General features: G+C 40.1%; 1 protein-coding gene across 1 annotated transcript; it reads left to right on the top strand.

Moving 5' to 3' along the window:
* cfap263 (cilia and flagella associated protein 263) lies at positions 1 to 26,027 on the top strand. The gene is made up of 9 exons (XM_072279117.1): positions 1 to 155; positions 8,322 to 8,442; positions 9,407 to 9,571; positions 14,471 to 14,626; positions 16,281 to 16,361; positions 18,585 to 18,740; positions 23,343 to 23,450; positions 24,184 to 24,339; positions 25,771 to 26,027. The coding sequence occupies exons 1-9, from the start codon at positions 40 to 42 to the stop codon at positions 25,858 to 25,860; spliced, it is 1,149 nt and encodes a 382-aa protein (XP_072135218.1). The 5' UTR covers positions 1 to 39; the 3' UTR covers positions 25,861 to 26,027.
* The last annotated feature ends 1,335 nt before the right edge of the window (positions 26,028 to 27,362 follow it).

Genomic DNA, 27,362 nt, shown 5'->3' with positions numbered 1-27,362 from the left:
CAAGGCAACAGCTGGAAACACTTGCTGCCCCCGGTCAACATGGCAGAAGCAGAGGCGGTGGACAATTCCAATGTCGAGCCTGCGGATCGCCACAAGGATAAAAGTGTTCAGGAGTTGACTAACGAGGAGTTGCAGACGTTAGTCGATGAAATCAGGTAGCTGCGCGCAGCTTCCGGCTTGAAACTGAAAGTCTGATAACTGCTGGTGTGTCTCTCTCCCTCAGAGCAGGTCCAATTGAAAAAGTTAAACATTGTGCTCCAAAACTGGACGTGTGAAATAAATAAGAGAATGTTGTGGACGCTTCACAGGTCAGGCAGCAATGATATGGGAAGTTTAGAAATGTCGCCTGACTTCGTAAACTGTACAAAATACTTCTAGAACGCGCAATTTTCCAGGGTGCTAACTATCAGAATGTTATATACGAACATACAAATTAGGAGCAGAGATGGCTACTCAGTCCTTCGAGCATGCTCTGTGATATAAGATTATAGCTAATGTGATGGTTATCTCGCACATCTACCAGCAGCAACCTTTCACTCCTTTCCTGTCTGATAAAAATATTCAAAGACTTCTTCCTCCCTTTGAGGAAGTGTTTCTGAGAAAAATAAATGCCCAATAACTGAACTGCAACCTCACTACTTTTGAATCCAGTTCACTGAGCAATAGTCAATGATATTCAACTAGTTTTCCTAATTATTTGTTGAATATATTAGCTATTGTAAATTATGAATAAGGCCATCCAGGGCCATCTCCACCTCAGAGGTCTGCAGTTTCTCATTTACTTAAATATGTCTTTTTTTCTAGGAAGCCACAGTTGAATGGATAAAGGTTATAGAAGAACTTGCAAAGAAGATGAAGAGCATAGAATAAAAAGTTAAAATATTGTATCTACAGAAGACTTAAGATTTTTTTTTCAGATAAACCTGCAATACAATGTATTGCTTCAAAATATAGAAACTTTTATTGTGTGAATAAATGCAGGATCCATATTATGAAACTGGTAATTGGTTTATGAAAATATAGAAAACAGAAAATGGTGTTACAGTCTAGAGGAAGTGCAGCCAGGCAAACAAGTAAAGTGTAAGGAAGGGCTCGGGTGGTGCGTTGTCTCCCGGGCGCTAGGGTGCAGGATGCCTCAGAGCAGCTGCTGAGCAGTCAGTGGTCGTGATGCGGGTTTGCACCAATGATATTGGTAGAAAGGGCAGTGAGTAGAGGGAGTTAGGGATAAGGCCGAGGAACAGGACCCCCAAGTTGTAATCTCTGGGTTACTCCCAAAGCCACATGCTAGACAAGGCAGGAATAGGATGATGGTATCGATGAATGAGTGGATGAGGAAGTGGTGCAGGGGGCTGAAGCTAGTGTGTATAGCAGACTGGCTGACTGGCAGGAGGCAAAGAGCGGGAATGAAAGGGGCCTTTTCTGATTGGCAGCCAGTGATTAGTGTTGGTGTTGGGACCACTTTTTCACATTATATGTCAATGATTTGGATGAAGAAATTGATGGCTTTGTAGTCAAGTTTTTAGACTACATAATTGTACTATGGGTATGACAAGGTAGATTGACAGATCAAGTGGTCCATTCACAAGCCTTATAGTAGCAAGCAATGAGTGTCTAGTGATGTGACCGAGTAGGCAAAGAAACAAAGGAATAAGTAATTTATCTCCTTTGTTTACACGAAGAAGGAAACTCTGGAACTCTCCTTCTCAAAGACTGTGAATGCTGGGACAATTGAAGATTAAATGACAGATTTTTTTTGGATAAAGGTATCAGGTATTGAAATCTAGGCTGCCAACCAAAGTTTAGATGCAGATTGATTAAGGCTGAATTACACGACAAAGCAGAATAAAGGAATTGTTTTGTCATTCCTGCCATAAATCTGACTTTTTGATAGCTCAGTATTGTAGTTGATGTGACAGTACACTGGATGGAAGACAGTCCTATCCTTCATTTACAGTAGAGTTTGTTTACAACAACTTTCCATCAATTAGTTCTCTGTTCCACACTTATGATGTCAAATTATTCTACTTTTCCTTGGGCAAGATTGTATAGTATAAAAAATCTGAAATTTTGTTAAGTTCCAAAATAAATCTCTCATTACATTTTCAAAAGCATCAAAAGACCGTGGCTGATTCATTATTCCTCTCAACCACGTTCTCCTGCCTTGTCTCTGTAATCTTTGACTACTTGATTAATACTGCACCTTGCCCAATGACGTGGCCTATACAGCTGTCTGTGGCAATGAATTCCACAGATTCAACACACTCTAGCTAAAGAAATTTTTCCTCCTCTCTCTCCTAAATGAATGTCCCTCAATACAGAGGCTGGTCCCTCTGGTCCAAGACTACTCCCCACAGCCACTCATCTTTCAATGATATCCTACCCCCATTCTTCTAAACTCCAGAGCATACAAGCCCAGACCCATCAAACACTATTCATATGTCAATCCTTTCAATCCTATGATAATCCTCATGAACCTCCTCTGCCCCCTTTCCAATGCCAGCACACCTCTTCTTAAATAAGGGGCCCAAAACAGCTCACAATACTTCAAATGCAGTTTGACCAATGTCTTATAAAGTCTGAGCATTGCATCCCTACTCTTGTATTCTAGTCCTCTCAATACAAATGATAACATTGCATTTACCACCTTTACTGCCAACTCAACCTACAAGTTAACCTTTAGGGAATCCTGCACAAGGACTCCCAAGTCCATTGGCAGCCCTGACTTTTTTATTTTATCCCCTTTGGAAAATATTCTACACCTTTATTCCTTCTGCCACAGTACATGACCATGCACTTCCTCACACTATATTCATAGAACATAGAACATAGAATAGTACAGCACAGTACAGGCCCTTCGGCCCACAATGTTGTGCCGACCCTCAAACCCTGCCTCCCATATAAGCCCCCATCTTAGATTCCTCCATATACCCGTCTAGTAGTCTCTTAAACTTCACTAGTGTATCTGCCTCCACCACTAACTCAGGCAGTGCATTCCACGCACCATCCGCTCTCTGAGTAAAAAACCTTCCTCTAATATCCCCCTTGAACTTCCCACCCCTTACCTTAAAGCTATGTCCTCTTGTATTGAGCAGTGGTGCCCTGGGGAAGAGGCGCTGACTATCCACTCTATCTATTCCTCTTATTATCTTGTACACCTCTATCATGTCTCCTGTCATCCTCCTTCTCTCCAAAGAGTAAAGCCCTAGCTCCCTTAATCTCTGATCATAATGCATACTTTCTAAACCAGGCAGCATCCTGGTAAATCTCCTCTGTACCCTTTCCAATGCTTTCACATCCTTCCTATAGTGAGGTGACCAGAACTGGACACAATACTCCAAGTGTGGCCTAACCAGAGTTTTATAGAGCTGCATCATTACGTCGCGACTCTTAAACACTATCCCTCGACTTATGAAAGCTAACACCCCATAAGCTTTCTTAACTACCCTATCCACCTGTGAGGCAACTTTCAGGGATTTGTGGAAATGTACCCTGAGATCCCTCTGCTCCTCCACACTACCAAGTATCCTGCCATTTACTTTGTACTCTGCCTTGGAGTTTGTCCTTCCAAAGTGTACCACCTCACACTTCTCTGGGTTGAACTCCATCTGCCACTTCTCAGCCCACTTCTGCATCCTATCAATGTCTCTCTGCAATCTTTGACAATCCTCTACACTATCTACAACACCACCAACCTTTGTGTCATCCGCAAACTTGCTAACCCACCCTTCTACCCCTACATCCAGGTCGTTAATAAAAATCACGAAAAGTAGAGGTCCCAGAACAGATCCTTGTGGGACACCACTAGTCACAATCCTCCAATCTGAATGTACTCCCTCCACCACCACCCTCTGCCTTCTGCAGGCAAGCCAATTCTGAATCCACCTGGCCAAACTTCCCTGGATCCCATGCCTTCTAACTTTCTGAATAAGCCTACCGTGTGGAACCTTGTCAAATGCCTTACTAAAATCCATATAGATCACATCCACTGCACTACCCTCATCTATATGCCTGGTCACCTCCTCAAAGAACTCTATCAGGCTTGTTAGACACGATCTGCCCTTCACAAAGCCATGCTGACTGTCCCTGATCAGACCATGATTCTCTAAATGCCTATAGATTCTATCTCTAAGAATCTTTTCCAACAGCTTTCCCACCACAGACGTAAGGCTCACTGGTCTATAATTACCCGGACTATCCCTACTACCTTTTTTGAACAAGGTAACAACATTCGCCTCCCTCCAATCCTCCGGTACCATTCCCGTGGACAATGAGGACATAAAGATCCTAGCCAGAGGCTCAGCAATCTCTTCTCTCACCTCGTGGAGCAGTTGGGGGATATTCCATCAGGCCCCGGGGATGTATCTGTCCTAATGTATGTTAACAACTCCAACACCTCCTCTCCCTTAATATCAGCATGCTCCAGAACATCAACCTCACTCATATTGTCCTCACCATCATCAATTTCCCTCTCATTGGTGAATACCGAAGAGAAGTATTCATTGAGGACCTCGCTCACTTCCACAGCCTCCAGGCACATCTTCCCACCTTTATCTCTAATCGGTCCTACCTTCACTCCTGTCATCCTTTTGTTCTTCACATAATTGAAGAATGCCTTGGGGTTTTCCTTTACCCTACTCGCCAAGGCCTTCTCATGCCCCCTTCTTGCTCTTCTCAGCCCCTTCTTAAGCTCCTTTCTTGCTTCCCTATATTCCTCAATAGACTCGTCTGATCCTTGCTTCCGAATCCTCATGTATGCTGCCTTCTTCCACCTGACTAGATTTTCCACCTCACTTGTCACCCATGGTTCCTTCACCCTACCATTCTTTATCTTCCTCACCGGGACAAATTTATCCCTTACATCCCACAAGAGATCTCTAAACATCGACCACGTGTCCATAGTACATTTCCCTGCAAAAACATCATCCCAATTCACACCCGCAAGTTCTAGCCTTGTAGCCTCATAATTTGCCTTTCCCCAATTAAAAATTTTCCTGTCCTCTTTGATTCTATCCTTTTCCATGATAATGCTAAGGGCCAGGGAGCGGTGGTCACTGTCCCCCAGATGCTCACCCACTGAGAGATCTGTGACCTGACCCGGTTCATTACCTAGTACTATATTCCATCTACAGTACGTGACCATGCACTTCCTTACGCTATATTCCATCTACCAATTATTTTCTCATTCTCCCAATCTGTCTAAGACCTTCTGCAGATACCTTGCTTTCTCAACACTACCTGCCCTCCACCTATCTTTGTATTGGCTGCAAGTCTGGCCACAAAGCCATCAATTCCTTTATCCAAGTCACTGGCATATAACGTGAAAAGAAGTGGTCCCAACATGACCCCTATGGCACATCACTGACAGCCAACCATAAAAGGCCCCTTTATTCCCACTTTTTGCCTTCTGCTAGACAGCCAATCTTTTATTCATGCTAGTATCTTTCCTGTAGTACCATGGGCTCTTATCTTGTTAAGAACCGCATATAAGGCACCTTCTCAAAGGTTTTCTGTAAATCCAAATAAGCAACATTTGCCGACTCTCCTTTGTCTATCCTGCCTGCTATTTCCTCAAAGAATTCCAACAGATTTGTCAGGCAAGATTTCCCCTTTAGAAAACTATACTGGCTTTGGCCTATTTTATCATGTGCCTCCAAGTATCTTGAAACTTTATCCTTTAGAATAAACTCTCGTATCTTTCCAACCACTAAAGTCAGGCTAACTGCCCTATAATTTCCTTTTCTTCTGCCTCTCTCCCTTCTTAAGAGTGGAATGACATTTGCAATTTTCCAGTCCTCAGGAACCATTCCCAAATCCCTTGATCCTTGAGAGATCATTACTAATGCCTCCATAATCTCTTCAGCTACCTCTTACCCCTAGGTCATCTGGTCCAGGTGACTTCTCTACCTTAAGACTTTTCAGATTCCCAAGCACCTTCTCCTTAGTAATAACAATGACACTCTTGCATTTCTGGCATTCTGTTAGTGTCTTCCACAGTGAAGACTGACACAAAATACTTATTAAGTTTATCTGCCATTTCTTTGTCCCCCATTATTACCCCCCAGCATCATTTTCCAGCAGTCAAATACCCACTCTTGTCTCTCTCTTTTTCTCTTTATGCTGTATATCTGAGAAAAAAAATCTTTTTGCATCCTCTTTTATATTATTGGCTAACTTATTTTCATATTTCATCTTTTCTTTCTTTATGGCTCTTTAGTTGCCATATGTTGGTTTTTAAAAGCTTTCCAATCCTCTACCTTCCCACTATTTTTTTCTATATTATATGCCCTTTATTTTGCTTTTATGCTGTCTTTGATTTCCCTTGTCAGCCATGGTTACCTCATCCTCCCTTTAGAATACAACTTCATCTTTTGAATGTATCTTTCCTGCAGCTTCTGAACTTCCCCAGAAACACCATCCATTGTTGTTCTGCCGTCATCCCTTCTAGTGTCCCTTTTCAATCAACTTTGGCCAGCTCCTCTTTCAAGCCTCTGTAATTTCCTTTACTCTACTGTAATACTGATACATCTAACTTTGTCTTCTCTCTCAAACAGCAGGGTAAATTCTATCATATTATGATCACTGTCTCCTAAAGGTTCCCATACCTTAAGCTCCCTAATCAAATCTATGTCATTACTTAACACCCAATCCAGAATTGCTGTTCTCCTAGTGGGCTGAACCACAAGCTGATCTTGTAGGCATTCTACAAGTTCCCTCTCTTGGGATCCAGCACCAACCTGATTTTTCCAAACAACTTGCATATTGAAATCCCCCAAGATTATCGCAACATTGCTCTTAGATGCCTTTTCTATATCTGTTGTCATTTGTACCCCACATCCTGGCTACTGTTCAGAGGCCTGTATATAACTCCCATCAAGATTTTTTTTACCCTTGCAGCTTCTTAACTCTACGTACAAGGATTCTTCATCTTCTGATCCTATGTTACCTCTTTCTAAGAATTTGATTTAACTTTTTTGACGAGAGTCTCCCACCTCCTCTGTCTAACCAGCCTATCCGATCTGAGACATTCCTGACGCTGGCATCTGGGAGACAGCATACAATCCAGATGTCTCTTTCACGCCCACAGAATCTGTTGTCTGCTCCTCTAAATATGGAATCCTTTATCACTACTGCAATCCTCTCTTCCCCCTTTCCACTGAGTCACTATATCATCTATAAAAATGACAGAAAATTTCATAATTATAGTTGGTTTCAGGTATAACAGAAACAGACAAAATAAAATTGTTTTAATTGTATTTTTTTTCCAGAGTTGAGTTTCATTATAATTGCCACTTGTATTTATTAACAGTAAATAGAATGTTTTTCTTCTCTCTCTCATGGCTATAGACGGTAGGTAAGAAGCAGATACAGTGAATCCTGTCTAGGAAGCAAATGGAAAATACTACTGGAAAAGTCATGAAGCTGTATGGATGTTATGAGACTCCCCTGCTCTCTCATCATAACCAATGCTCAACCAACAACTATCAGTCACTTGCAAACAGGCTTGCTGTGCATGAAGGCAGTTCACTAGTATGGACAGATAATTAAGAGCAGGAAACATAGATTAGGAATAAAATGTATTTCAGATGGCCATGTTTCTCTGAGTGAAGTACTACTGGGTTCACTGGGTCCTCTTCTTTTTAGAGTCTGTCTGTTAATAAAAAGGCTATATGTATTGTATCCTAGTTTGCTGATATTACAATATCTGGTGGGAAAATATGCTATAAAGATGCAGAAGATCTATAAAGGGAGCCAGATTAAAGTCAATAGCATTTGGAATATAATTTACCAGTTTTCTCAAGGAGGTATCTGTCTACCAACTCACTTAGGCACTTAGTGATGATCGAGCATATTGAACTCCCAAGTGGGTTTTGAGACACAAAAATCTGCAAATGCAGGACTCTTCAGCAACAAACAATGTGCTGGAAGAACTCAGTGGGTCACACTGCATCCGTGAGAGGAAAGAAATTGTTGACATTTTGGGGTGAATCTGGGTGAAAGGTCTTGACTTGAAACATGTCTGTGCATTTCCTACAACAGATGCTGCCTGGCTTGCTGAGTTCCTCCAGCATTTTGTTTGTTGTTCCAGATTTCAGCATCTCCAGCCTCTTGTGTCTAATATTATCAATAAATAGGTGAAAATCTTACACCTTTGTACACATCCTGTCAACTCTTTCCATTTACTTATAATTGCTGTAAATTATTGATCATTTACTGTGGGTGCTTCTTTTCTATATACTTGAGTGGTCTAGACTTTCTGGAATAAGCCATGTATTATTGAATGACGGATAATGAAGCTACAATTTTTTCCCCTTTCTACTCAGTGCTTCCAATGCAGCCATGCAGAGAGAGAATGCTATGTATGACAAGTACTATGAACGGATGGTTCCCAAGGAAGAAGTACAACAATTTCAAATTGTGCCTCCTGAAGTACAAGCAGCACAGGTTGTAATCAAGTCACACCATTAACATTTCCTAGGAAGTTTGTGATGCTCAGAGCATGAATGAAAGATTTGAAAATTCTGTATAGGATCTCTGTGTCATAGTTTTGCTTGGCTTTTGCTTTTCTTTAGTTAAAAGAATCATACTTTATGGTGATTGAAGCAAAGAGATTAGCACTAGGAGGGCTTCAAAGTTATTCCTTCCCAAATGGATTAATTTGGATTAGACAAGCAGACAATGGGACCAACAGAAACCAAAAACTAAATGGTATTAAGGACTGTGAGGAAACTGGGGCCCACTCAGAACAGTTGTAATTGATAACTACCTAACAAACAGTTTTTAATAGTTAAAATTAAGCAAGGATAAGGGTTTAAATACCAGTTATACTTGAAGGTCAGGCAGAATAGATGTAAGGAGGACAGCAAGGAACCTAACTTACTGTCCCCAGTAGTGGTGTTCTGGCAGACAAACTGGCTCTTTTTCATAGTCGTATATTTGAAAAATCACTCTTTCCCTCCTCCTGGTTTCCTTTCCACTATGTGAAGCTGATAATAATGGAGTTTTAAAATTATTGCATCGGATCAGTACCTGTCATTGGTTGGAAATGAATTGTCAATCAAGGTTTACGATGCCAGCCATCTCTGATGCGTTTGCAATATAGTTGTGAATCTGTGGAGAGGTTTGCTGCTGCAGTTCCATTCCAGTCACAATGACTTCACTGTGGGCAATAATAAACTAACACCAAGTCAGAATCTTCCGAATGAGAAGCAGGGAACTTAAAGGAATGAGTGAGATCAAGGCATTTTCATGTAGCATTTCAGTTTATAGGTTATTGAAGTTAATTTGCAGTCTTTTTAGCTAGAGTTATGTGGCAGAAGCCATTGTATAAAAGGGTTTATAAAAAAGTTATCATGTATTTCATTATGAATTGAAATGGTCAGAACTCAAAATGTGGTGAATTTTGTAGAGCCGTTCAAGGCATCGATCCAGATCTCGCACCGCAACAATTGAACGCCTTTTGAACTTAACAGCAGAGCAAAAGTGCAACATGGCTCATAGAGAACTGGAGGAAACAAAAGAGATGGTAGCAAAACTGAGACAGGATTCAAACCGTACAATTCAGAATCTACGGGTAAGGGAGAAAACATCTACCCATTTAATCTGTAGATATTAGCAAACATGACTCTAACTAGATACTGTAGACCGTTAGTACTGATTTTGAGTATTCATACTTCTTTAAAAGGAAGCCTGATATTGTTGAACCCGCAGCTGCTCTGTGATTTTCATAAAAATGTAGAATGTTCATCAGTGTCGTGATAAAGGGCCTCGACCCAAAACGTTGACTTGTTATACCTCTCCATAGATGCTGTCTGGCCTGTAGAGTTCCTCCAGCATTTTGTGTGTGTTACTGTGCAATATACAATCTTTTTTTTTAGTTTTGTGTTACTATCTTGTTATTCAAGGAAAATTGGCTTTGGTTCCTTCTTGTGCCTCACCTGCACCTGAAAAAATTCCCTTAAAGATTTCCCATGGTTCCATTACAAATTTTCCTGTCAACTATTATTTCTCTTTTACTCTGGCTAGATCCCTTCTCATCCCATTAAGTTTTCCCTCTTCCTTTTCGAAGCTGTACTTTAGATTATTCCTTTCACTCTTTTATTACTGATTTAAACTTATTGATATAAAGATTACTCTTTCCCAGCTGTTTTTCCACAATTGCTTGGTCCATTTGACCCACCTCAACATTAGATCCAGTAATATGTTCTTAGACTGAACACATGCTGATTAAGCATTTCAGAAATTCTTCTTCCCTTTTCCTTAATATTATCGAAATGTTTCCTGATATTACCACTCCATACTGCACTAGGAAAGAATATTTCAAGTAAAATAAAAATCTAGAGCAATAAATGGGCCGTTGATTCATCCAAAATTAAGTCATTTTATAACTTTTTATGATGTACAAGGTTGCTTTCTCTGCCCTGGTATATCAGACCTTCTCTCTGGCTCTGGGGTAAGTAATATACAGCCCTCTCACCAGTCCTCATACACCAGCTTGGATAAGTAGCTGACTCTGCTGACAGCCACGTGACTCAGCAGTGAAAAGGCCGCCTTTCATAAGCAATACACTTATGGGGTTGATATGATTTGGGATTCAACCAAAACAGGAACATTGGGATGTTCTGATTGAAGGAACCTTGATTTGAGCAAATTCTGTGTAAATACTGCCCATGCACAGTTAATGGTAGCCCAGAAATGACAGACCATACACCAGAATAAAATTATAAAGAAAGTATATTTATGAATTTTTTTCAAATAGTTAACACAGAAAGAAGGAGAAAGATAAAAGAGACCATTACTGTTTAACCAGTCTGAATGTGCACATAAACGTTGGAACTCATTTCTGTAGCAGCTGGGAGTATCCTTAGTCGCAGTACTGAATTCTCCTCACCAACCACTGGTAGAACTTCCCTTTATGGAATCCTCCGCCTTGCGAAACACTCTTTGCAATCGGGTCTTCCCTTTGGATGGGATCCACCAGGTAATTTACCTGGTGCTCTTCTCTCTGCACCTCCCATCAAAAGACCCCAAACCAGACTACTGTCCTTCAGAAAACTCTTCCTGTACAGCTCTCTGGAATGTTCCATGCCATCCCACCCCTAATTGGCTGACACAACATAAGTTGGACAACATGTCTCCTTATCTTTTGCCGAAGCCCAAACACTCTTACCAGCAGGACATACTGCTTTTACAGAAAACTGCTAAAATAAAATACCTCACAGCATAGCCATAGAAATCTTAACCAAGGCATTAGAAATATAATCTTCTCTTTGGCAAATTTGACCAACGTATGTTTATCATACTTTATCTCTCCTTTAAAAAAGGTGGCCATCATGGCTCCCCATTAAAGAGCTGGAACTTCATCAAATTATAAGACCATAAAACCATAAGATATAGGAGCAGAATTAGGCCATTTGGCCCATCGAGTCTGCTCTGCCATTTCATCATGGCTGATCCAGTTTTCCTCTCAGCCCCAGTCTCCTGCCTTCTCCCCATATCCCTTCATGCCCTGACCAATCAATGATCTATCATCCTTTGTCTTAAACACTCTGCCTATCAACCACCACCTTAACTATACGTAAAGATTTGGCCTCCACAGCTGCCTGTGGCAAAGAATTCCATAGATACAGCACTCTCTGACCAAAGCAATTCCTCCTCATCTCCACTCTAAAGGTATGCCCCTCTATTCTGAGGCTGAGTCCTCCCCATAGTAAACATCCTCTCCACATCCACTCTTATCAAGGCCTTTCACCATTTGATAGGTTTCAATGAGGTCACCCTTCATTCTTCTGAATTCCAGTGAATACAGGCCCAGAGCCATCAAACGCTCTTCATGTGACAAGCCATTCAATCTTGAAATCATTTTCATAAACCTTCTTCGAACCCTCTCCAATTTCAGCACATCTTTTCGACGATAAAGGGCTCAAAACTGTTCACAGTACTCCAAGTGAGTCTCACCAGTGCTTTATAAAGTCCCAACGTTACATCCCTGCTTTTACATTCCAGTCCTCTTGAAAATAATGCTAACATTGTATTTGCCTTCCTCACCACAGACTCAACCTGAAAATTAACCTTTTGGGAATCATGCACAAGGCCTCTCAAGTCCCTTTGTGCCTTAGTTTTTTGTGTTTTTCCTCCATTTAGAAAATAACCAACTCTTTTATTTGTTCTACCGAAGTACACGACCATATACTTCCTGACACTGCCATTTCTTTGCCCATTCTTTTTTTTTAATATAATTTCTATTGAATTTTCAAAATGAATACATGAAAAGATAGCGTCTACCCTCCCCCTCCCCTTAACTCTCCCCCCCCATAACCCTCCCCCCCCATATATAGTCCTACCTAAAAAAGAAGAAGAAAAAAAAAGAAGAAAGAAGAACCGCCTGGGTGTTGGAAGGTTTCTTTGCCCATTCTAATCTGTCTTAAGTCCTTCTGTAGCCTCTCTTCTTCCTCAAAACTACCTGCCTGTCCAACTATCTTCATATTGTCTGCAAACTTTGAAACAAAGCCACCATCCAAACCATTGACATATAATGTAAAAACAATCAGTCCCAACACAGATCCCTGTAGCACTGCAGTCAACCAGAAAAGGCTACATTTATTCCCACTTTGCCTCCTGCTAATTAGCCACTGCTTTCTCTTTTCTGTAATACCATGGGCTTGTAGCTTGATAAGCAGCCTTATCAAAGGCCTTCTGAAACTCCAAGTACATAATCCTTTGTCTATCCTGCTTCTTATTTCTTCAAAGAATTCCAACAGATTTGTCAGGCAAGATTTTCCCTTGAGGAAACCATGCTGACTATGGCCTATTTTATCATGTGCCTCCAAGTACCCTGAAGCCTCATCCTTACTCTAACTCCAATCAACTCCAAATTCCTCCCAACTACTGAGGTCAAACTAACTGGCATATGGTTTCCTTTCTTCTGCCTCTCTCCCTTCTTGAAGAGTGGAAGAACATTTGCAATTTTCCAGTCTCCTGGAACCATTGCAGAATCTAGTGATTCTTGAAAGATCATTAGAGATGCCGCCACAATCTCTTCAGCCACCTCTTTCAGAACCCTGGGGTGTGCACCAACTGGTCCAGTGACTTAACTACCTTCAGATCTTTCAGTTTCCCAAGAACCTTCTCTCTAGTTATGGTAGCTGTTGTTGAGGGGGTGGCCGCAAAATTTTCACTTTTTGTTTCCACTAATTGTTTGCAAAAAATAATGGGCTAGAAATGCAAATAATATTCGTGTAACTTAAAGGAACTGCTGACATTCAGTCTTTTTAACAACAGTTAATATTAGACCCCTAGTGGAGAAATGGATATGTCAGACTTACTGACAGATTGGTTCATACTGCTGGATTCTAAATGGAGACCAGTCATATTGACATTCCCCAGTTTAACACTCTCTCAGCTTAGACCTAATATGGGATCAAGATCCCACTGATTTCAAGTTAGAGGCAAAAGACTGCAAGTTAGAGGCAAATGTAAGTGTCAATTTTAATTAATGATTTCAATTATTAGTAGGTGCTACAGACATTAAAGATAATTATTACTTTTTTAAACATTCAATATATTTTAAAATTGTTTATATCTATTTTAATATATTTCAAATGTCTCTGAGTGTCAGGCAGCAAATCTACTGGAGTTACTTAGCCAGTTTTCAGGACAGTTTTATGATCAGGCCTCCTCACAAGGTCAGACATTCTGCTGCCACCCAGACCAAGCCACTAGACTCTGAGACGCTTCAAAACCAGCAAGGTAGTGTCTCAGTACCCAGGCTAGGTAAATACGAGTGTGGGTGAGAACCATGTACAAAAATCCTATCCCAAGTCTCACTCATTCTACTATAAATACATAATGTAAAATGCTGAAGGAACTCAGAGGGGCAGGCAGCATCTATGGAAAAAAGTGCAGTTGACGTTTTGGGCCGAAACTGACTGAAACTTCGACTGTACTTTTTTCCATAGATGGTGTCTGGCCTGCTGAGTTCCTCTAACATTTTGTGTGTGTTGCTCGGATTTCCAGCATCTGCAGATTTTCTCTTGTTTGTCATGGTCATGATATGGTCATTTCCATCTCTTGGTAAGCACCACAGCCACCATCTTAAGCATTCACTACCTCCCTGTCAGCAGCCATTGAATACCATCGAGAAAATACACTACGTAACCCAGCACTACACGTCCAATAAGACCTACTGTATTGTAGTAGCCTTTTGGCCAGAAGGATTGCAACATTTTAACATGAGTTGTGAGGCCATTAAGGACCAGTAATTAATGCTAACCTTGCCAATGATACCTTCATCTCAAAGATAATAAAAGAAACATCCTTTGAACTGGCTGCATTCCTCCACAGTCAAACTTCCAGGCCACCTTCCATGTTGCAGTAGAGCAGCACGGAAGAAATACTTGCACCAAATTTCCAGTTAATATCATTGTGACCTCTCATAAACTAGAAAACTCTCTGTATTTTTGTTTTCCTTTAGGCTACCCTTGAAGAAGCTGAATGTGCATTAACTGAAATAAAGAAAGTAGTCTATGAATTTGAACACGATATTGCAACTTTCTCACAAGACAAGAAGGAGAGCACAATTATAACAGAAACACTCTTTAAGTACTTTGAGGACAAGATCCATGCGAAAGTGAGTGATAATTCAAGTTAACTTTCTCTAATGGAAAGCAAAATTGACCAATACAATTAGAGGTCGAACTTGGTGTACAGTAGGCCAAAAATTGCAAGAGCTCATCAACTGAAACAGTGGGCTAGTTTACTGAATATGTGGTATGACTGTGGTGACTCTCCACTGTTCAGCGTCATGAAGTTGTGGATCAACTGAACATGATATTCTCAATACACTGGAGAACAGCCTTCTTTTTTGATATGTTAATAGTCAGGTGGCAGTAGCAGGCTTCATCACGTAGACAGATCAGTGAAATCGGATAACATATAGCAGATGAACTTTAGTGTGGAGATTACAGTAGGAATATAGTTGCATTTCAATTCAAGAATAACAGGGCTGACTCTAATTGTAAATGGATTAATTAGATCTTTAGTAAAAGGAACTATTATTTTCCATTCCTTGCTTACAGATTTTGTTTTCTAGAGAGAGCCTATCAACTCTGTTTTCTAGCATTCTTGTTTCTGGGTACACATTTTAATTGCGGTGCCATGCGCAGATTTACATAAAGAAAGAGAGAGTTAGCATTGAAAAGGGGACAAGTAGAAATCTCTGTGGTTATTCCTCCACTGAGTGGTGTTGACTGCAGAAAATGAACTGTCCACGTCAGAAGTCTGTTTACTGTTGTTTATAGTAATCATGTGGACCATCAGTATTGTATGTGGTGTTGTTGCCAATTCTGATTTTGAGTTTCAGGTTGTTGATATTAATTCTGCTTTGAAGATTCGTGAGAGATGATAATCATTTTATTTTAACACAGTAATTCAGCCACGTGCACTGAAATGGACTCCCATTCCTTTTGATTCCACTTATGAAACCTAAAGTGTTCTGCAATCAACAATGGGTTTAGTTCTAAATGTTCCTGCATTACTTTCACAATATCAGTGAAGCTCATTTCTGCTGGTTTGGTTGGAGCAGTTAAACTTCAAAGCATACTGTATTCCTTTAAACCCAGTGCACTCAGAAAAATTGGTACTAGTTTCTCTTTGGTGATTTCATTTGCTTCAAAATACTGTTCAATTCGAGCCAGTTACCTATTGAGCAATCAAATATGTTTATCTTTTGAATATAGCTAACTCTTCTTTTTATGAGTATTATCACCTGGCCCTCACTCTTAATGAACCAGTGAATTCCTCCGTTTTCTACATTTTTTGTTAAACTCGATCATGCCTTCCCTTCCAAAGAATATGTGCTACGCTGCTTTTTTTTAAACTTTACTGTTCCTCACTGTACTTTTCTTCTAACTAGAACACCCAGCTGTGCTTCAACAGGTCGGTAGCCATCTCGAGTTCACTTTAAAAATACCTCGACACCAACGCTATGAAATGAATTAATGAGTAACTCATAATGAATTATCTAAATGAACAAGAATGCTTATACAAGATTACTGAAATATTAAATGCATAATAGTGTGAAGCTTCAGACTTCATAATTCCTTGTTCCTTGTGCCTTGGGTTGGGCTTCTTTTTTCAGCTCAGGCCACATCTTCACAAATCACCGAGTATTTAATATTTTCAGTAAGCATTTTGCATGCTCTGAATAGTGACCAGTGTTAACTGTGAGATATGTTGTACGTTAATCTACACAGTATCTTGACTAATTGTTTTCCCTCTGTCAGGAAATGCTGATCGATAAACTGCAGCTGAAGAATCATGCATGGAAGATGCTGAAGGCGAAAATGCACCAACAGCTCCGGCTGGTTTGTAAAGGGGTGGGAGAAGGGACAGACTGAAGCACGGTCAACAGTCCATCATCTCTGAAATGCTAAGCTGTGTCAATTTTGTTGCAGGTCCTTTGAATCCCAAAGTTCGTGCTGTTATCACATTTTCAATGTATGATATTTATTGAATTGCTGCATTGGAAAGGGTGAAGTGATGCAAGGAAAAAGTTACAAAGCAGTGGGTAACCCCAATGTGCAGTGACCCTTGTTGTGCAAAGAATTGAGTCATGCATGTTGTGTAGAGCATTATTCTGCAACAGCAGCAACCCGGATATAGACATTTGTAATTAAGTATCGCATGCAGCATAATAATAATTTTATATACCACTTTTAACATAGTAAAACATCATTATACATGTTGTAGAACGTTACCAGGCAAAAGAAAACAAGCTTATATATACATAAGAGTTTTTCAGGATATGGGGGTATCTCGTGTTGTTTTGTAGACAATGAGCAACTTTCTAAAGTGTAGTCAATGCTGTATTGGAGGCCGATCTGCACATGTGCCAGCAACAATGTGATAAAGAGAAGATGAGCTAATTTTAAAGATATTAGTTTGGGAAAAATATTGGCCAAGGTATTTGCTGAAAACTCTTTCCTGCTTTTTTATTTAAAGATTAATACCACAAGAGCCTTGTGAGAGGTGACAAGGCCTTGATTTGACATTTCCTCAAAAACAATGTCACCTCTGATACTGCAGCTTTCCACAAAATATGACCAAGTAGGGTGTCTAACAGATTAGTTAAAGAGGAAGGGCATCTTAAAGGAGGAAACAGAGTGGTTTGAGGGAGAGGGGTAGATTATCAAAGGTACAACATCTCAGAATATACAGCAGAAATAAGATGTGAACTGGAGAGATCCAAAGAGCGGTGAGGCTGAAGGAGATTACAGGGGATGGGTGGGGTGAGGCTAAAAAGAAATCTGAACACTGAAATGAACATTTTAAATGTTTTGCATTGCTGGACCAGGTTAGGAGAAATTATCAGCAAGTACTGAAGTATTATTGTTTATAAATGAAAAAAGAACATTGAGACAGACTTCAGATTTTAAAATTGGTGTGAAGGCTGAGGTGAGATTAAGTGTAGATGGCTTTTTGAAAGGGAACAGATATGATGCTGGAATAAAATACATTTTATGGTCAATTGGACAGTGAAAATGTACTAATATTTTATGGATGCTCCCAATGGTCCTTTCATTGGACACACAATCCTTGATTCAGATTGGTGGACATGAAGAGGCAGTTGGGGGGAAAGAGGAAAATATCGGGAGCAGGAGAACAATGGAGAAGGAAATGATTAGATGAAGAGAAACTGAATGATACAGAGACCAATCGTAAAGTTACTGAGGAGCATTTTTGTGATTGGGTAGCCAAAGAGATCGGATTTCCTTCCAATATATCATAATTTACTTAAGTTTCTCTGGTGCAGTGAGCCTGAAAGAAAGACTGATTGCCTGGTGGGCGGGTGAGCCTTCAACACTACAATACTTCTTGGGAGTGATGTCAGACAGGTTGGAAATGGCAGAACTGGAATTTGTAACCCTGAATTTGAAGATCAGGTTCTAGAGTAGAGCAACAGCAGAAGTCTCAAGCTGGTTAAGTTTTGAGTCAATGGGTGAGAGCAATATCGTTGGAGGAGAGGTTAATGATAGGTGAGTTGTCCAAAATTGGGGGTGGAGGAAGCAAATAAATTGTATTTAATAGGTAAAATAAAAGTGTTTGTTTTCTGAATCCAGTAATCTCAGATTGTTTCAGCTACAGAGTAAATTTAAAATTTAAATTGGTAGCTGAATCTAAGGAACATTGTCCCATTTAGTAACTAAATAACAAGTTCACTTTGTTGCTGATCAATATATTTGTTAATGCCTTTTTCCATTGCTTTGGAACATTCACGTATCTCAGACAGCAACTTCTGATTTTTACAACTAACGTCTTGATTTGCACGTAAATCATGGTGAATTCTTTTAGCCTCATTACTGTATTCATGGAAAGATCCGGCCCAAAGCAGCAACACAAACTTAACATCCTTTTTTTCCCCATAAGCTCTGGTTTATCTTTTACAACCGAGTCTCAGAGTAGAATCAATTAAAGATTGCACATCTCTTTGGTCAGCTGTGGGATGGTGTTTGTGGGAAGAAGGTAGAAAGTATGAATACTAATCAGGAAATAAAGGATACTTTTCTTGTATTTGTCTCTATTTATAGAAAGAAGAGGCAGGAGAGATGCTGCGTGAGGTTGACTTCCATCAGCTGAAGATTGAAAACACACAGTTTTTAAGGCAAATTGAGCAGTATAATCAGGACCTCCTCCAGCTCAAAGTAACAACAGGGAAAACACAAATTGTTCTGAACTCCTATAAAGTAAGTTCCAATTTTTCTTATTGATTGTGAGAATTTGATTATTGCTGATGGTACTTATTATTCTATCCATGTTTGTCTTTGAGAATGTGATGTGAACTGCCTTAAATCATAAAATCCTTCTGTTACAGACACATCCATTGCTACTGACAGGAGAACTCCACAATTTACATCAAAAACACTGAAGGAACAGAGTTATATTCCCAAGTCAGAATAGTTTGTGACTTAGAGAGGAACCTGCAGATGGAGTCCAATTCCCCACTGTCCTTGTTCTTCTTAGATTATGGTTTTGAAAGAAGTCAGCAAAGTAGCTTTGGTGAATAATTGGTGTATGCTTTGAGGGTGATATACAGTGTGCGTAGTGGGCTGACAATTATGTGTGGGGTGGCACCTAATTAATTAGCATGTTTATTTCAGCTTTTTTCTTAAAGATGTGATGTGTGCCTCCCGGCTACTGCTGCATTCTTCGTGAATCGGTACAGTATCTGTCCGCGGCCTGGGTGTTGGGGTGGTGGGTCACTGGGGTGTCATATCGTCGTCTGTTTCCATTAGAGCAGGCAGCTCATCTTCTTCTATGACTGCCCGCCTCAATGTCGAAGGTCGAGGTTTGTCGTCTGCTGTGGCTGATGTGGAAGGCTTGCTTGACTGCTGAGCCTCGCGCATTTTTCTATCACACAGTTCTTTGTAAGGACTCAAAGAATCTTGCAAATATCCCCTAATCCTACGTACCCTTTCAAAATTAAAGTCGTACTTTATCATTACTCAACCAACACATATCAAAGTTGCTGGCGAATGCAGCAGGCCAGGCAGCATCTCTAGGAAGCGGTACAGTCGACATTTCAGGCCGAGACCCTTCTTTATCATTACTCATTCGGTTCGATTGTTATGCTTTCCTCTTCCAATTGCATCAGCTCTTCATCTATCAGTTCTTGGTCATGAGATGCCAAAACCTCTTCAACATCATCTTCGTCAGCTTCCACAAGCCAAACTCATTTTGTCCTTGCTTTGTTCACCATGATCAAAACGCTTAATTATATCTAGTTTTACGCTAAGTGTAACACCCTTACGAGCTCTTTCAGGCTTTTCTGACACCATAGAGCTTATCTTGCAAACGACTGCTCACAGGCTTGTGTTAAAGCAATGCCGTTCCGAATCCGGGGAGAACGGCTGCTCGGGGCGTGCACTGCTTTTTATCGCCCGCTGATGTTTTTCGTGTGCTGAATTTTTTTATCGCACACTGAATTTTTTTCGTAACAGTGAAAACGCCTTCTGAAAGCGAAAACAGGGTACTAATGTAGGTCTTTCGTAACAGTCAGGTTTCATAAAGCGAACGTTCGAAAAGTGGGGGACACCTGTACTGATGTTGCTGATCTTTTAAGAGATGTTGTTGCTGTACTCATCCAGTCAAGTGGAGACCATTGTATCAACCTCCTAATTTGTACAGTGTGGATGGCAGAAAGGATTTTTGGAGTCAGTAGCTGGCTATCCAGCTTTCGTTCTGCTTATTGAAGTCACAATATTTATATGTCAACTTTATTTAGATTTCTGATCAATTGTGATCCTCAGGATGGTGAGGGTAAGGGACTTGAAAACAGTAATGCCTTTGAATGTCAGGTAGGTAGTTAGACACCCTTGTTACAGATGACAATTGCCTATCACTTTTACAGTGTGAATTTTACTTGCCACTTATCAGTGCAAACCTGACTGTTGTCCAGATCTGGCTGCCTACAGGCATGGGCAGCTTTATTTCCTGAAAAGCCTATTGAATGTTGTGCAATCATTCCTATTCCTGACCTTATTATTATAGAGATGTAGTGTGGAGTAGGCCCTTCAGATCGTTTGAGCCATGCCACAATTCCAGCAAATCCCCCAATTTAATGCTAACCTAATCACAGGACAAGTTACAATCAGCAAACAACCTACCAACTGGTACATCTTTGGACTTTGGGAGGAAACCGGAGCACGCGGAAGAAATCCACACGGTCACAGGGAGAACTTACCAACTCCTTACAGGCAGCGCAGGAATTGAACCCGGGTCGCCTGTACTGTAGAGTGTTGTGCTAACACTACATCATCGTGCATCCTATGACAGATGGTCAATGAAGATGACTGACCTCAGGACACTTTCTAAAAGAACTTCTGTAGGAATATTCTGGACAGAGATGATTGACCTCAATAACCTATCACAATCACTTTCTATAGTATAGGGCTGAAAAAGAGCAATTGCTTACACCTCATTTTTTCTATGTATGAACCATGGTTGCAATGAGATCTTGATCTAATTGGCCTGAAAAAAAAACAAAACAACATTTAGTAAACAATTTGCAGGTACAAGTGCCATTTGCAACACTATTGCTGAGAGGTTCTATCGCTTCGCCGATGATTTTAAGTAGACTAATCAGCTAAGTCATTAGCTGGATTTGATTAGTCTTGTCTTTTGTCGACATGCTCTGCTTTGGTAGTTTTCCACACAGTGTATGCCAGTGTAACAGCTGAGTATAGTCCCATTCTCTATCCTGTATCCAATGCCTTCAGCCATTTCTTCCTGTCAATTGGTGTGAAGCAATTTGAGTGAAGCCTGAATTTGATGCTGCCAAAATCTTGTCAATTTGTGATTCAAGGCGGGTAGAAATGATGCAGGTTAATTTTTGGTTGCAGGCAAGCCAAGAGCTCAATGAGAAAGAATGAGCATTTTCATCTCTTCATCTTCTTTCATTAGTTGATTAAATGTCCATAACCATTTACAAATTGGTAAGCTATGGCTACAAATTTCGATCTGCAGAATGGTTGTGAGACCAGTGTTTTGTTGCATGATGCTTTCAATACTCTTCATGCAAGTAGCCCTTTGCTGTAACTTTGTTAAGCAGGGAAATAACTTCCAGACATACCCGTGCTGTTACTGGAGGCATCCCCTTCTTTGTTTCTTATTCACATACAGTTTAAAGTAATGATGCTCATAAACAGAAATATAAGATCTGTTTTGCTCATATTGATTCATATCATTTTACTGGTATGAGCTGGGCAAGGAGGATCAGGTAATGCAAAAGAGTTTCCCTTCATCTTTCAAGTTTGAAACTGGTGGTAAAAACCTCTTTACTCTGACTCCTACACAGCACTGGCATCAGCCTACCTGCCATCGATGACATTATACAGAAAGGTGCTGGACAAGGACCAGTAACATCATGAAGGATCCCACCCACTCTGCTCATGGACTTTTTGTCCCACTTGCATCAGGGAGGAGGCTATGTAGCATCCACGCCAGGACCATGAGACTCAAAAAAACAGTTACTTTCTCCAAGTAGTAAGGCTGATCAACACCTCTACCACATCTGCAATCACCACTACTTTACCACTTCCTTTCAGAGTCACCTTATTTATAGACATTCCTCCACTTAGAGTCATCTTATGGACATATAATCAATCTATGAACATAAGCTATCTTATGTATTTATATTTATTGTTTTTTTAATTATTGTATTCTTTATCTTATTGTGTTTTTTTGTGCTGCATCTGATCCAGAGTAACAATTATTTTGTTTTCCTTTACTAGAGTACTGGAAATCACATTAAACAATATTGAATTCTGAATCAATAAGAAAACAAAGTACTAGGCTTAATTCCTTATAGGATAGGCCCACACTCTGAACTCACCTGCAACTGATAGAAAAATGGCAGTTTCCCTCGTGGGCTGCAGTAATGTTATGAATGGAATAACCTTTAGCGAGTTTGGATCTTTGATTTTACAAATCCAGCTTGCAAAATAAAGGTGTGTGTGTGTGTGTGTGTGTGTGTTTATGTATATATGCACGAGTACGCATGTCACTTGATTTTTGTCAGTTTATTCCTGTCACTGATTCAATTTTGAAAGATATTTACGGTCAAGATGGGAGTAGATGAATAAGGGAGGTAAATGTTTTGAAATACTAGCTTAGATTTTAAACATTTTGCAGGAGGGGAAGGAGATTTAAAGAAGGGAAAGGGTGACGAGGCTGCGAGATTCATTCATTCAGAGACATAATGCCTAAATTACAGATTTGTATAGGATTATTTGTATAGGATTAACAGAATCAACAAACTCATTTGTAAGGCCAGTGATGTTGTAGGGATGGAACTGGACTCTCTGATGGTGGTGTCTGAAAAGAGGATGCTGTCTAGGTTGCATGCCATCTTGGTCAATGTCTTCCATCCGCTACATAATGTACTGGGTGGGCACAGGAGTACATTCAGCCAGAGACTCATTCCTCCGAGATGCAGCACAGAGCGTCATAGGAAGTCATTCCTGCCTGTGGCCATCAAACTTTACAACTCCTCCCTTGGAGCGTCAGACACCCTGAGCCGATAGGCTGGTCCTGGACTTATTTCATAATTTACTGGCATAATTTACATATTACTATTTAACTATTTATGGTTCTATTACTATTTATTATTTATGGTGCAACTGTAACGAAAATCAATTTCCCCCGGGATCAATAAAGTATGACTATGATTATGACTATGACTATAAATGAGTGCAGTGATAAAATCTGAGGTGTTTCCAATTTTAGTATTGTTAAAATATCTGTTATACTTTCTAATCTGTGATTACTCTCCACCACTGATCCCCCAGAGGAAACTGCAGAAAATGCTGGCAGAGACAAAACAACTTATCAGTGAGATTAAATCGAGACATGAACTGCTTCAGAAGATTGAACTTGAGACTACGGAGGTTGAAGAAGTAGGTGATACATGGTGTTTAATAGGAACTTGTAATTTTGCTTTTACTGAAAAATGACAACGGGATAGTCACCACTCTTCATGAGTTGAGAGTCCAAGGCAACTATTTTCCCCAGTTAGGAGCCATCTTCAACTCATCGTTACAGTTCAATACCACATTACTTTTGATAAACCCTAACCACGTGTGCATCCAAGCCTCTTACTCCTCTGCCCCCCCATCCAGCTTTGCAAATCCCATTTTCCCTAACCCATCCCCTAACAAACTTCTCTCTAACTTGCTAACTCCACATTGGAGGAAGATCTTGGGTAACTGTCTGTTTTTACATTCATTGGTGCTTTGAATTCTTGCATTAGGCTTCAAAACATTTGAAACCATCCCAGCCTCCCCTACCCTCTCTAGAAATGTTCCTGTTACTGGAGATGTCAGATTTGGGTGTTGCAATTCTACACGGTACAGGTCTGGGAGCTGTTGCAGTTGTCTTGAATCAGAAAGGGCCAGTGATTATGTATTTTTCAAACTCAGGACACTGACCACAAGCCTGGTCTTGCTTAACCATAAGGTAAAAAAGATTGTTTTCTCACTCATGTCAGAAGCACATGTTTTCTTTGGGTTTCACTCCACTAGCAAAATATGAATGTCAAAAAGCAGCATTCTTAATAGAGTAAAATGTCTGTAAAAGCTGAAATTTGATTGAGTGTTTCTGAAGCAATTTATTTGTCTTTTTTTTACACAGGACAAAGCCAAAGCAGAGAGGCTAAACAGGAAGTTTCGAAATGACATTTCCAATTACAAAGTGCCAGACATTCTTGAATATGTACAGGAGACCTGGAATCACTTTGACCTAGACAAAAAAATGAAAACCTGGGAACGCAAAGTGGATGTCGCAGAGGTGAGTGGCACTCTGTGTGGGTTTGGGAAGTGATGGGAAAGGGGACTGCATTTAGCAATTACGTGCTTCCAATTCTAACTGCACGTAATTGCAACTATAATGCCTAGACATAAATATATAACCAGCGTAGAATTGTCTCTTAAATAGCAGAACGTATGTGACGTAGAGGGACAGCCAGTGGTGCTGCTGTGTTGCCACTCCAGTGATCTGTGGGGGGGCATTCTTACCTTGTGAAGTTTTCATAAACTTTGTGACTGTGTGGATTTCAAATTGCTCTGGTTTCCTATCACATCCCAAAAATATATGGGTTGGTAGGTTAATAAAGCTACCGTAAATTGCTCTAGTGTGCAGGTGAATGTCAAAATTTGGGGCAGGATAATTGATGGGAATGTGGGATGAATAAAATATTGAGAGTGTAGGATTGGTATAAATGGATATTTGATGGAATCTGTTACATTTTGCACAACTCCATGAGAGTAGCTGATCTCTGTCAGTGTTTGCAAGAGTGAACTGACATCTGCTGAAAAATGTGAGCCTATCTTTCTTGCAAATGAACAATCCCATTTAAACACATGGTATAATGGTTTATGAGTCCCTTTGTATATCTTATCATGGAATAATGAGAACAATGTCAAAGTATCTTTGAAATTAAATAAAAGCTTGCATTTATATGGCAGCTACACATGTGAATAAGAACCTTAAAAGAATATGTAATCATGCCCTCTAGTCTAGTTTGTTTTCTGTGTCATCCAGATGATTGATTGTGCTGTAGGAAACACAAAAGGGCCAATAAGTATGAAATGAATGTTTTCACAGTTAATGATAGGTGAGATCAGTAAAGTTAATGGTGTAACATCCAGAAAGAGGCTGCAAAGACATAAAGAAAGCAAGTGGGGTATGATTAGGGTCATAGCAGCTTTATGAATTATCCTAGGTATACAATTGCTGCTGCATGTGCCAGTATAAGAAGCCAACCTACTTCAAAGTATTAGAGTTGCTTTGAAATGTGTCTGTACAAATATCCCTTTGACGTTTGTGGGGTTGTGACTTGTGAAAAATGATAAACTTGGATTAGCAGGGAGACACGAGTTGCTCACAGAAGAGGAAGGAAAGGAGGAGAACTCCTTTGGGGCAGGAAGAAATGCTTTAACTTTCACATCTACTGCCAGACAGAAATGATTTACAATGCATTTACTATCTGCCATACTGATGTCACTGTAATAAATTAGACAGGGTGGAAAGATCAAGTCCAGAAACCTAGTGGTAAAAGTGAAAGATCATCCTAAATAGATCAACTTCACGATAATAAAATGAGAGATTTAAGAGGTTGTCAAAAAAAAAGCTGTTTCAGAAGGAGAGACAGATATTTACAAAGCGTTGAAAACGGAGTTGTGATCAACCAGCACTAATTTATTTAAATTTGCCTTCCAGCTCTCATACAGAACTTACAGTAAAACCTGGGAAAAAATAAAAAAGTACAATGATCAAGTTCAAGACGTAAGCCAAACTGATACAGAATGAACAGGCCAAAGTCGGAACATGTCATAAACTCCTGAAAGAACAACATTCACAAAGCTCCACTTAAACAAAAATGAATTTACACTTGCTGCAAAAGACCCATGGGTGTTTCATGCAGCTAGATTATTTGGCTTTATAAGTATTTCAGAATAAATAAAACCAGCTTTTGATTCTGTGTTCAGTTGCCAACTTACAGTCTCTAAGACTGTCGTTACCATTGAAGAAGCAAATCGAACTGTACCTCAAGAGCACGCCACGACCTTGGATTATAGGGGTCCTTTCAATAAGCCTACACCACGAACATTTAGGAAAATGGTAATCCGACCTGGAAAGCCCTCATGTTCACTGGGCATCTGTGACATGGTTAGCATTTGTTGTCCATTCATACTTGTCTCAAAAAACCTGCTGGTGAATATCTGAAGTCCTTCATGACACAGATGAATATTGAATTCCGCAGTCAAGACCCAGTGATTATGAAGGAATAGAGATTTATTTCTAAGTCAGTACAGTGTATAACTTAGAGATAAACCTCCAGGTGGTGTTATTAATATTTGATTTCTATCAGAATAACTTTGGTGTTAATTTCAGTGTAATAATACACACAGCAACTAAGTCTCCTAGCCTCTGACTTGTTCTTGCAAACATTTATGTAGCTGGTCTATTTAAACATCCAACCACTGGGTGTTGAGAGTGGGAGAATTCAGTGATGTAATGTATTGAGTATCAGCAGGAGCTAGTTAAATTCTCTTTTGCTTGCATGAGTTATATTTGCCACCTATTCAACGAAGCCTGGTTGTCATCCAGGTTTTGCTGTGTGGCAGCAGAAACATCTTTATTTTATGGGGAATTTTGAATGGAATTAAACATTGTTGAAGCATCAGAGGATATCCTCCACACCTGATCTTATGATGGTTAGATTTACAACACGATTCTAAGCCATTCCTACGGTGATGCCCTGGATTAACACTCCCCCTACCCCAACAACCACAAGCGTCTTCCTTAGAGGAGATATGACTCCAATAAGTGGAGCGCTCTCATTTGATTTCCAGATGATTTATGCTCCTTGCTGTGTAATCTCAAATTGTAAACAAGTTCAATTTCAAGATTAATCGTCATTCACCCATAGTTGAATACCAATAAATACAGCGAAATGAAACGGTATTACTCTGGGCTGAGCTTGCAAACACAGTATCAATAGTCACACACAGCACAAGGCTGATAAAGCACACCTAAGAAAAGAACCACGGATAACATACAGTTACACAAAAAAATAGTCCAAGACCCTGAATCCATGAATGTTGCACCAGTCTGCAAATGAACACAATATGGCTTGTCTTTTGCTGAGCTAACACTGGGAATAGCAACAACTCCAGCCTGGATATGGCCCACGGTGTCCCCGGTGGAGCACTTACACCCTCTCTCCTGGGCAGCTGTAAACAGGCAACACCGTGGCTTGAGGCCTATTCTTTGCTACAACCATGCAGCTCTCCTGCCGTCCACTCTTG

The sequence above is a fragment of the Mobula birostris genome, chromosome 15 (assembly GCF_030028105.1).
Source record: "Mobula birostris isolate sMobBir1 chromosome 15, sMobBir1.hap1, whole genome shotgun sequence".
NCBI lineage: Eukaryota > Metazoa > Chordata > Chondrichthyes > Myliobatiformes > Myliobatidae > Mobula > Mobula birostris.
The sequence above is the reverse complement of the archived record's forward strand: the minus strand, read 5'-3'. Positions and strand labels throughout refer to the sequence as shown.